At 51.2% G+C, this 11,064-nt stretch overlaps 1 protein-coding gene across 16 annotated transcripts; it reads left to right on the top strand.

Annotated features, from left to right (window-relative positions):
- Positions 1-1,147: 1,147 nt before the first annotated feature.
- On the top strand, positions 1,148-11,057 carry MPV17 (mitochondrial inner membrane protein MPV17). Of its 16 annotated transcripts, none has more exons than XM_081484227.1 (9): positions 1,148-1,178; positions 1,650-1,722; positions 2,383-2,474; positions 7,973-8,088; positions 8,306-8,398; positions 8,493-8,588; positions 8,839-8,871; positions 9,128-9,180; positions 10,125-11,057. In XM_081484227.1, exons 4-9 carry the CDS (start codon positions 7,981-7,983, stop codon positions 10,192-10,194), a joined length of 453 nt encoding a protein of 150 aa, XP_081340353.1. In that variant the 5' UTR covers positions 1,148-1,178; positions 1,650-1,722; positions 2,383-2,474; positions 7,973-7,980; the 3' UTR covers positions 10,195-11,057. The 16 variants fall into 16 exon arrangements, with proteins under 16 accessions (XP_081340353.1, XP_081340354.1, XP_081340356.1 ...); XM_081484228.1 differs by having other exon boundaries at positions 1,148-1,257; XM_081484230.1 differs by having other exon boundaries at positions 1,148-1,388.
- The last annotated feature ends 7 nt before the right edge of the window (positions 11,058-11,064 follow it).

Raw genomic sequence — 11,064 nt, 5'->3', positions numbered from 1 at the left:
AGCCTAACCCTTCTCCAGCGGATCTTCCCAACTCAGGAATTGAACCGGGGTCTCCTGCATTGCAGGTGGATTCTTTACCAACTGAGCTATCAGGGAAGCTCTTAGAAATATATACATGTCTTTAAAAAGTTGAGATAAAGAAGAACCTGTGATACCCCTCTCCCCAAACATCTATAAATCCCTAAAACTGAGGAGCCCTTGGACTGCAAGGAGATCCAAGCAGTCCATCCTAAAGGAAACCAGTCCTGAATATTCATTGGAATGACTGATGCTGAAGCTGAAACTCCAATACTTCGGCCACCTGTGCGAAGAACTGACTCATTGAAAAGACCCTGATGCAAGGAAAGATTGAAGGTGGGAGAAGGGGTTGACAGAGGATGCGATGGTTGGATGGCATCACCGTCTCAATGGACATGAGTTTGAGTAAACTCGGAATTGGTGAATGGATAGGGAAGCCTGGCGTACTGCAGTCCGTTGGGTCGCAGAGTCGGACACCACTGAGCCACTGAAGTGAACTGAACTGAGGAGCTCAGTGTCAAAACCATTTCACAGATGAGGAACTTCAAGTCTAGGGATGACCAAGGCTGCAAGCCTGCTTAGTTATGAAACCAGCGCCTAAGCCTGAGGTTCTGTAATCCTAACGCTTTCCATGGAAGAGTCATCTTTAGGCAGCATTTCTAAAGGCTATTGTGGACAAAACATTGAACTAGTTGGCTAGGAGGAAGACAAAATCGAAACAAGACTCAGTTCCACCCATTCAGGAGCTCACGGTTGAGGCTAGTAAAGAACTTACATTTTTCAAAAAGTAACACACGCACGTATAATTATGGCTAACAAGTTTCCAAACTCTGATTCCTGAGACCTAGAACTACGTCTGGACCTTGGGCAGTTCCAGGATACGGGAAAGGTGAGGGTCTATTCAGGTTAAGAGGCCCTGACACCGAGGAGAGAAGGGGCAGAAGGAGGTAGAGGGACCCTGGTGGGCTAGCGGGCTCAGCAACGAGACCCGGCGCAGAACAAGAAGGAATCCCTCTCAGCGGTTTCAGACGCCGGGTCCACTCCTATTCCGGCCCTGGACGCAGGGAAAGCCTCGCAGTTAGCCGGGCGGACAGGGCGGGACTTGGGGCGGAAGTCCCTCCGCCCGCTCAGGTCACGTGGGAGAGGCCGCTTCCGCCCAGGTGAGTAGCTGGGGGTCCTCGGTCACGGGTTCAAAGCGACGCGCCCCGCGAGGGCTCAGGGCGCGTGGGACCGTTGCAGGTTCAGGGAGTTTATTTCCGGCGTGGAGTTGGGCTCTGGAAGGATGCGGCCTGGTGCCAAATAAGAGTCTGAACCTGGGGCCCCACAAGGCTCTGGGTGAAAGTCCGAGCAGACGTGTCCTGTGTGTCTCGGTCCGGACGGAGACCCCAGATAGCTCTGCTCCAGGGGTAGGGGTGGGGTGGAGGGTGGCGGCCCCCGGGATTCCATAGCCGCCCGCAGCCTTCTTCTCTTGCCCGAATGTCAAAGGCGACCCCTGTTACAGGAAGCTGTCTAGGAAGCCTCTGCCCCTTTAGAGCGGGAGCGAGGAGTGGGCAAAAGGGAGAAACAAAAGTCTCTTTAACTGTGAGGAGGGGCAGTGGGGGTGACCTCCCCCCCTCCTCTCGGCTTGGCAGGAAATGGCACTTTGGCGGGCCTACCAGCGGGCTCTGACTGCTCACCCGTGGAAAGTACAGATCCTGACAGCCGGTGAGTGTCTCTGTTGGATCTAGGTGGTACCAAAGCAGGCTGATTTGGGAGGCAGATGCTTGCTGCACACACTCCCTCACCTCATTTCTTGCTTCTTTTCAACCTCCTTGAAAGGTTGGCTCTCACCCCAGTCTGTTTTGGAGGGAGGGTCCCAAAGGCTGTTTATAAGGAAAGGAGTATGCATAGGTGACCTCGCTATAATGTAGGATCTAAAAGTTCTCACAAACCTGAAGGGTCATCCCTTTAGGACAAAGACATTGGCCCCAGGAGCCCATAACTTAGAAAACGAACAAACAAAGGCTTCTTTAACAATTCACAGTATGCAAAGCACTTTCAACACACATTATCTTACAGGGTTCCCACAAAGTCAGTGTGTTAAGATTACCTGAGTCCATGTTAGATCCCACACCTAATAAGTGCTGGAATCAGACTCTTACCCCAGTTTATTTTTGTTAGTATTGTTCTTATTGGGAAATATATCTTAACACACAAAAGAATGATTAAGATATGTGTGTACCATTTAAATAAAACTAAACTGAAAACTCCTGAATCTATACCCAGCTTTGAGACCCCTTGAATGCCTGTCCCTAATTCATACACCCCAAGAGATAATTACTTTCCTGAATTTTGTTTAATATCATTCTTTTGCTTGTCTTATAGTTTTACTGTCTATGGATGTATCCTCAAACAATATACTAATCGAGGATTTATTATTACTCTAAATCCAGTGATTGAGTAGAGACCTCACAAAGGTAACCCAGTGATCTACCTGTATTTGTTATCATCTTTATTTTGCAGATTAGCTACCATGAGAGGAGATGTCATGAAGCTTTGTTTTATAGTGGGAGGGATTGGAAGGCCTGTGACTGTCGGGGCAGTGCAGGGGTCACAAGGTAATGGTGAGGTCTTGCCTGTGTTTAAAGGACGAGAACAAGATTCTAATGAGGACTGTGGGCTTCTGAGAGGAAGAGTGTTGAAGGGGGTGGGGTGTGGGGGGACTACTGAAAGCCAGAGTACAACAGCAAGCCTTCTACTGGAACAGCCCCACGTCAGCACTAGAAGCTTCGTTGAGTGACTGGCCAAGGAGTCTTGCCCCTCTCTGGGCCCCTCTCCAGCCTCCTGTGCCCAGCTACCCTCCATCCTGTCCTCGGAGTGTCCGTCAGCCGGCATGACTCACCTGGCTGCGCATGTGGTGACTCATGCTGGACTAGGTGGCTGTGATGGGAACTGACACCCTGGGCCCTTTGCCCAGCCTCAGATTCCCTCAGGGACCCTAACTGCCGGAAGGAAGATTCTCCCTCTCTCCCTCGTGGCCATCAGGAATAGGGAGGGGAAGGACCGTCCTTGTGTTTCCCTCCCCAAGGGATCTGCAGCGGATCAAGGTAGGAGCTAGAGCTCCAAGAGGTTGAAGTGCAGCTGTGTAGCCGAGCTGGGGGTACTGGTGGTCAGTGCTGGAGCCCTGGAGCTCCACACTCCCAGTCTTCCTGAGGCTGTATCAACATCTCAACCTGAAGCAACCTCTAGTTAACACTTTTCTCAGACTTTCCCAAACCTTTCAGACTGTTCCTTCCCTGCTGCTCAGTGTATTCAAATCAAACTGCAAATAAAGGGGGGAGGTGGATTTAGCTCACTGAGCTGTATTTAGATCCCAGCACAGTAGTTCCTAAGGTCCCTTGGGATAGCTCATCACACTGGAAAACAGAATAGAGATTTCAGACTTGAAGCTCAAAGACCAAGATTTGAATCTCAGAGCCATAACTCTTGGTAGCTTTGTGAGTCAGGACAAGACGATAAACCTCTCTGAGCCTTCATTTCCTCATTTAGAATTTGAATTTAGTTATATGACCTCACAGAGTCAGTGTAGGGATTATCTCTCTGAAAAGGCTTTAGAAATCAAAAAATGCTCAGGAAACTTAAAAGGTTCCAGGGGTTGGGCCTTTATACGAGTGTTGGCAAGCCAAGCACAACAAGTTCTTTTTGTAGTTGTAGTTTGGGTTAGGTTTGTTCCACTTGCTGTCAAGTTGGACTTGGATAGCCATCTGCCTTGGTTCTCTAGAAAGTAGAGCCTGAAGCTTCTGTGCAGGTAGTTTGGTAGGAAATAGTCCCATGGGGGGAGAAGGGGAAAAGGGACAGTCAATATAAGGATGCTTTATTAAATGGACGTTGCTTAGGGCCCATGGCTACTCACCCCTTTAAAACTGACTGAGAGGCTCTTTTGAAATGCCTGTTAGGGTCTGTGGGTGAATAGTCTTTTCTGGAGACAAGGAGAAACCTTTACCCACCAGCTCCATCCTGCATTGGTCGGAGGTTTGCCACATGGAGCATGGATGCCTGTGTTCTGTGCTCTACCACATTGCCCAGACATCATCCCCAGGTAAAGCATCAGTAGCTCTGCCCGAGGTATGGGGCTTGTCTCAGATGTGAGTCCCTTGTCTCAGGACCAGGACCTATCAGGTGAACTGCAGTGGTGACTGAAAGAGATGAGTGAATCAAAAAGGTCTGAGTCGGTTCAAAAGAAGTGTCTGATACACCCAGTTTGGGCCAAGTCAGAGTCAGGAACAGGGCAGCTGGGGCAGAGTTTGAATCAGCCTTCTCCCCTCCTTTTTTGAGGGCCCTTCCAACCTCCAGTGGGCCCAGGGCCCCGCTCCATCCATCTCAGGCCGCTCTAGTGCTGCTGTGGAAGTTTCTGCAGACACTGGTTTCCCTGGAGTCTGAAAGTGCAAGCTCAGCAGACGTAAGAGACCATTCAGCCCAGCACCTGATACTAAGAAGGAAACCAAGGCACGAGGGAGGAGTGACATGCGTGAGGTTTTGTGGTCAGTGGTGGAGCTGCCATTAGAAGCGGGGCACCCCTAGGGCACTAACCCTGCTTGGTCTGGGCTTAGATACCTGAGAAGCTGTGGAACTCTCCATGTTGTCTTATTTTCTAGCAGTGAGAAGGGCTCAGGCCACGGTGGGGAGGGCACTGCCCTCTCACTGCTGGGCTTCATCTCCCTCAGGGCTGTGCCAGACCAAGCCCCTACCCCAGGCAGCTATTTAATTGTTGGAGACTTCTAGAGAGAAATGAGACGGCCCTCAGGCCCCCTGCCAGCAGCTGTACCTGCCAACCCAGGCCTCTCATAGTCCAGGACATCTTCCTGCTCCTCATTCTAACTTCCTGCCCCTCAGTTTCTTCATTTTCCATTCATACTTTAGTTTCCTGCATCTAAGATTCTACACATAAAAGCCAGGAGAGGAACAAAATAGGGGAAATAGATAATTTACCCCCACCTGTGCCTAGGAAGAGGGCATGGGAAGTTAGGGGTTTTCCACTCTCTGGCAGAGGGTGGTCCCAGATAGATCTGTGCTCAGAGGCAGGCTCCCAACCCCTACCCCCTCACCCTGCTGAATCTGGTGGCGAGTGACGGCATGAGAACTGGCACCTTCCCAGGGGCATGATGTCACAGCCGCGCCAGCGTCTGCCCACTGGGCTCTGCGCCCAGCCTGGCATTGGGGCATCACTGCCTGGCAGCCCCTTGTCCTGCCCCATCGGGGCTCAGGCATGATGTATCTGCAGGCCTCCAGCTCCAGTCCCCCAGAAACAAGTCCAAGGAAAGGGAAGCCAGAGCACTGGAGGGTCCAGACCAACCACATGGGTCCAAGAGGACTCCCCGAGCCTACAGTGGTTTGGGTCTATTTGGGTTCTGGGTTGGGGAAAGTGGGATGAAGAATCCGAATGCCAGCCCTTCCTCCTCACACAATCACTTGGACCGGAAATGCAGGCTTAGACCAGAGCCTTAGACTGCGCTTGAGCTGCTGTTGGCCCAGGGGGCCTGATGATCTGTGGGCGCAGGAGGAACTGGGCATGGTTCTGTCTGAAATGGACAGAATGGACAGGGCTACAGGCTCCATACCACCTCGCTCCTGCTGCTGTCCTTTCACTTGGTAACATCTCAGGCCTAATGGTCATGGTTTGGGAGCCTGGAATCCACTTCTCTCCAAGGCTGCAGGGTTCTGGGACCTGGCTACAAGACAGGGACTTTGATTTTCACTCCTGCTGTGCCCTTAGCGTGTTGTGTGACTGTGGTAAGCCACAAAGAGTGAAAACACATGTCTCTTTGTGACTCCTTCCCAAGGGTATTGCTGCTTGCCCTCCCCACAGGGTGAGAAGAAGCAGAGGTGTTCACATTCTGGGGAGTGGAAGACAGGAAGTGTGTTAATCCAGGAAGTGTCTGATATGCGGGCCTTTGGACCCTGTTTAGGCAGGAAGCTCCTGTGAGTCAAAGCCGCAGGAGCCTCTCTGTGCCCACTAGCACCTGAGCCCAGGTCTCTGCCTCTGCTGGGAATTCCTGGCCTCCCATTTCCCCTTGAGAGAAGGCCTGTGTTCACGCCCCAGCTTCCTTCCTTACCGAGTCACTTCATCTCTCAAAGACATTCAGTGGAGAGGTAACCTCTATCTTCCAGACCTTTTGTGAAGATTAAATGTGTGAGAGTCCTTTGTATACTGTAAACATCTTGCCAAAATAGAATGTCAAACTGTTAGTCCTTTCATTTAAGCAGCGACTCTTCCTGTTCCACCCTCTCTGGGCCTTTTCAGGGTCATGTGGCCACAGCAGCTCCCTCCTTTCCTCGAGTGTTCAGCTGGTGATCCCAAGTTGTTAGGGAGAGAGGACAGGGAGCTAAATGCTAACTGCATGGAGGGAGAGAAACCTTCAGCGCCACTGCTTCTCACACCTTGAGCCGGGTGTGCACCCTTCAGGCCAGACTTAGCATTCTCCATGTCCTTCCCAGGGCAGTCCTGTTGTCCGGGGTGGTCCATTTGACATTTCTCCTTGGTTATTTTCTGAGTCCCTGCCAGGCTCGGTGTGGTGGGGGATCAGAGAACAAACATGTCTAGAATTCTGTCCCTGCTGGCCATCTTTTGGGAAGAGCCTCTACCACTTTGAGAGTTTCAGGGAGAGAAGAGGCAGGGCTCCCTTAATGGGTGTGCCGGGGGTCCCAGCAGCTGAGGCCAGCAGCCTCGATCACTGTGGGTGCCCCCGCTCTCAGCCTTACTCAGCTGCCTCTGACAAGGCCACATGGGCAGGGCTGTTCCGGGGGTGCTTGGAGGGGAGCAGTGAGTATGCAGCCAGCACAGACGTCAGCACCAGCTCCGGGCCAAGGAGTGGGGTTGAAGAATGAGAATGTGTTTGCCCAGGGCTAATTGAGGGCACAGGGAAAGTGGTGGCTGCGGGGCTGGAGGGGGCTCTTATTACTCAGTGAGATGAACGGGCAAGCTGGAGGTCATACGGTCACTCGCAAGTGGCCCTAGAAGTGTGTGTTTGCTAGAAACCATCACCCACCATCACTGACGGGGGGGCTCTGTAAACAGTGATGATTTCTGTCTTGGTTTCTGGGTGTGGGTGTCCGACTAGTGCTGCTTGGGGCTGGGTGTCTGTGCAAGTGAGGGGAGGGCAAGTGGGTACGAAGACCTGAGGAGAGATGGCCTTTAGGCCTGTTGGCAGCTCAGTCTGAGGCTGTGAATGGGAAGTCTGGGTTGACCTGCCTGTGCTGGGCAGTGACTGGACCCTTCCTTGCAGGGTCTCTTAGCCGCTCAGCCAGTCGTCCCCTGCCAAGGATCATTTGAGTACTTCAGTTTTAGAAAGAGTTATTCTTGCTGTTCTCCACAAAGAGAACTCCCAAAACCCAGAGGAAAGACATTGGCCAGGGTCCTGCCTTCAGCAGAGGAGAAAAAACCACAGGGTTCCTTACCATTCTGCACATGATCTGTTCATAGTACAGCATTCCCGAAGGAATACTGTCTAGGAAATCAAGCCACCTAGTTCTTCTTGGCTCTGCCACTTACTGACTATGTGAAGTCCTGGGCCTTCATTTCCAAGCCTCTGAAATAAGGGGTTTGCACAAAAATATCTGGAAGGCCTTTCCAGTTGTGACAGACAGTGCTTCTCAGCCCCCAGCACCTCAGATTCTCCTTCCTCTACCTGCGGTTTCTGAGGCTAACTTCCCTTCAATGCTCACTGCAGAGTTCTTGGCCCTGGCCTGCTCCAGGCTGCTCATCCCAATTTCTAACAGGACACATGTGAAGTGTCACTATCCTTGGGGAGGTGTCACCATCCTAAAAGCAGTGGGAAGGGACTGGCCATTTGTCCCAGATTGAAGCCCTTGGTCTCAGAGTGCCAGAGCCTCATTCATTCAGTAGACTTACCTCCCTCCTTGGGACGGCAGCTTGTCCCTGGGAGGTGTCCTGATGACACCTGTGTACCCCGCACAGGGTCTTTGATGGGCCTAGGTGATGTGATCTCACAGCAACTGGTGGAGAGGCGAGGTCTGCAGGCACACCAGGCTGGCCGGACCCTGACCATGGCCTTCTTGGGCTGTGGCTTTGTGGTAAGTTTTGCCAACAGCAGGGCTGCCGGTGGATTGGACAGTGGTCTCAGTTCCTCGTCATGCTTTGGTTTCCGTTGGACCCTTTCACATCTAAGCCATCCTTGAGTGTCTGCTCCCCTTGGGGGTTGGTTTCTAATACTTGAGGGTGGAGCTTTGTGATGTAAAATCCTAGTGTCCCTTCCACATCCCTGCTCACCTCTCTGGGGGTTCCTTTCAGGGCCCTGTGATAGGAGGCTGGTACAGAGTTTTGGACCGGCTCATTCCTGGCACCACCAAGGTGGATGCACTAAAGAAGATGCTGCTGGATCAGGTGAGCAGAAGGAAAAGGGATTTGGGAAGGGTGAGGTGTGTTGCAGGAGGGCGGGAGTTTAGGTGTTCACAGCACTTTAATTTCTCTTCCCTAGGGGGGCTTTGCCCCATGTTTTCTGGGCTGTTTCCTCCCACTGGTTGGGACTCTCAATGGACTGTCAGCCCAGGACAACTGGGCCAAACTCCAGCGGGTGAGCTGGCCCAGTGTGGGGATGCTTTCTGGCTGGTGGACTGGCAGACCTGGGGGAATGAGGCAGGGAGGGGTGGAGACACAGGCAGAGCCCAGCTCTGGAGGAGAGGAGTTGGGGGCCTGTGGTGCATGGGTGTCTTCCCTGAGCAGAAGTGTGTGTGTGATACTCATGCCAGTTGGCAGTCGGCACCGGGAGGTCCGAGGTGCCTGGAAGTGCTGGTGTTCACTTGTTCCTTCTCTTGTCTTCTCAGGATTTTCCTGATGCTCTCATCACCAACTACTATGTAAGAGCTGGTGCCTCAGCTGCCTCTTCTGCTTTCTTGAGTCCAGAAATGCCCAGGGATTAGGGGTCCTTCTGACACAGAAATCCCTCCATCGGGATTACTGCCTCATGCCCACATGGGCACCATAATCAGGGAAGCACTCCCCCAGTGCCACGTGTTCCTGTCTGGAGAAGCTGAAGTCAGAGCAGGCAAGGCCGTGAGTCTGGCATCAGGTGATGGAGGCAGCCCCCCAACCTTTCCCTTCTCTCTTTCGTAGCTCTGGCCTGCCGTGCAGTTGGCCAACTTCTACCTGGTTCCTCTTCATTACAGGTATGGCAGATCCCCACCCCACCCTTCAAGGAAGATGCATATTACAAATAGTTGGAGACAAAGTGATCCTCATTTTTAACCTTGAACTACCTTAGAACATCCCCCCACCCCCGCCCAGAACACCCTGCCCTGGTCAGAGCTCCTCAGACTCCTGAGCACTTTGTTCAGAATCTCTTATGTTACAGAACGTCCCAGAGCATCTGCCTGCTGACCTCTCATCTTCCTAGGGAGGATCTTGCTCCACAGCCCTCATCTCCATCCCACCTGGGCTCTCTGCCTTTGATAGACTGATTGTAGGGACAGTACTATAGCCTAGGTTAGGCAGAAAGGTAGACCAGAGTCAAGTAAGAACATGGTCAGGTTAGTCCACTGAAAAATATTATTTTACCCTAAATAATCAGGGTAGTGGCTGAAAACTCAATAAAAATAGAGTGGAAACAAGATGAGTGGTTAAAATTATTGGAGGTGAGGGGGCTTTGGGAACAGGGGAAATCGTGAAACTCTTCAGAGGAGACAAGGTCAGAATAGACATGAATAGCATAACTAAAAGGAATACAGACTTATGAACCAAATCAGACTTGAGTCCTGGCAATGCTCTTTGAAACTAGAGCAAAGTATATTTAAAATAAAGAGAAGGAGGTATTGCTTTAAATGGCAGGCAGCACATTTTTGGAAGATGAGATCTCAGCTGTACAAGACAGATGTGTATTTAGAAGGAGCTTGGATGGAGAATGGATAAAGAGCCATGCATGGCAAAATGGCTGCAGCACCTGAGCTGGTTGTCCTCTCATCTGAGCCACACATCCCTCCATGGGGGCTGAAGGAAGGAGACCTAGATCTGGACATTTTTGGAGATAATTGCTCTTTGTCTACTGCACTTGCCCTCCTCTCCCCTTGGCTTCCTCCTTATATTTCCTCTTCATGGCACCATCCCTGTTCCGTAGGTTGGCTGTGGTCCAGTGTGTTGCTGTTATCTGGAACTCCTACCTGTCCTGGAAGGCACATCGGCTCTAAGTTGGCTTCACTGTGTCACTTCCACCTTGTAGTGATGCACCTTGACCCTGGAAGGGTCGGACCACCTCCTCAAAGCGGGCACATTGGTCTTCACAGGATTCAGTGGCTGGTCAGAACTTAATGGGGTTAGCACCCTGAAATGGCCCATTTCACTCTAAAATGTAACCTGAGTCCTATTGAAATGGCTAAAACCCACCACACAGTAGGCACTTCATAAATATTTGTTGAAACATATCTTTTTATCAACTTTAGATTATACCCACATCCTGGCAAATGCCACTTTTCCCCACTCTTCATAGACAGCTGGTTTCCTAACCCTTTCCAGCCCCAGTGTAGCTCCAATTTGGGGGAGATCCCCTCAAGCTCTTTATATGGTGCCTCTGTAAATATATTTCTAAATAGGTAATCTGGAACCTGCAGAGGCAATGAGTAAGACCCAGCAGAAAATGACTGGGGAGTCTCATTTTCCAGGGTTTGGAAAGAAGTCTGGAGACCACCAAACCCCAATCTTCTTTTACAGATGAGGACACTGAGGTCCATAGAAATGAAGTGACCTGTCTACACTGTGAGTTAGTGGCAGACTAGAAACACGAACATGTGCTATCATCGTTTGAATGTTTGTATCTCCCCAAGTTCATATGGTGAAAACCTAATTCCCAAGGTGATGGTATTAGAGGTGAGACCTTTGGGAAGTGATTCGATCATGAGGGTAGGGACCTGGTGGTATCCATATGCTTACAAAAGCCACCTGAGGAGACAGCAAGAAGCAGGTCATCAGCAGACAGCAAACCTACTGGCACCATGATCTTGGACTTTCCAGCCTCAAGATCTGTGAGAAATAAATGCTTGTTGTTTATAAGCTACCCAGCT

The sequence above is a fragment of the Giraffa tippelskirchi genome, chromosome 4, assembly GCF_054371585.1.
Source record: "Giraffa tippelskirchi isolate mGirTip1 chromosome 4, T2T-mGirTip1v1.2.pri, whole genome shotgun sequence".
Taxonomy (NCBI): domain Eukaryota; kingdom Metazoa; phylum Chordata; class Mammalia; order Artiodactyla; family Giraffidae; genus Giraffa; species Giraffa tippelskirchi.
Note: the sequence above shows the minus strand (reverse complement) of the source record. Positions and strands in the feature narration are given on the sequence as shown.

What these genes read in the sequence shown, in the direction of transcription:
- MPV17 (XM_081484215.1), top strand. Translation starts at nt 2,531, where the DNA reads ATGAGAGGAGATGTCATGAAGCTTTGTTTTATAGTGGGAGGGATTGGA. An exon ending in GGCAGTGCAGGGGTCACAAG is followed by an intron (nt 2,616 to 7,972) that starts GTAATGGTGAGG and finishes TACCCCGCACAG; the next exon opens with GGTCTTTGATGGGCCTAGGT. An exon ending in AGAAGATGCTGCTGGATCAG is followed by an intron (nt 8,399 to 8,492) that starts GTGAGCAGAAGG and finishes TCTCTTCCCTAG; the next exon opens with GGGGGCTTTGCCCCATGTTT.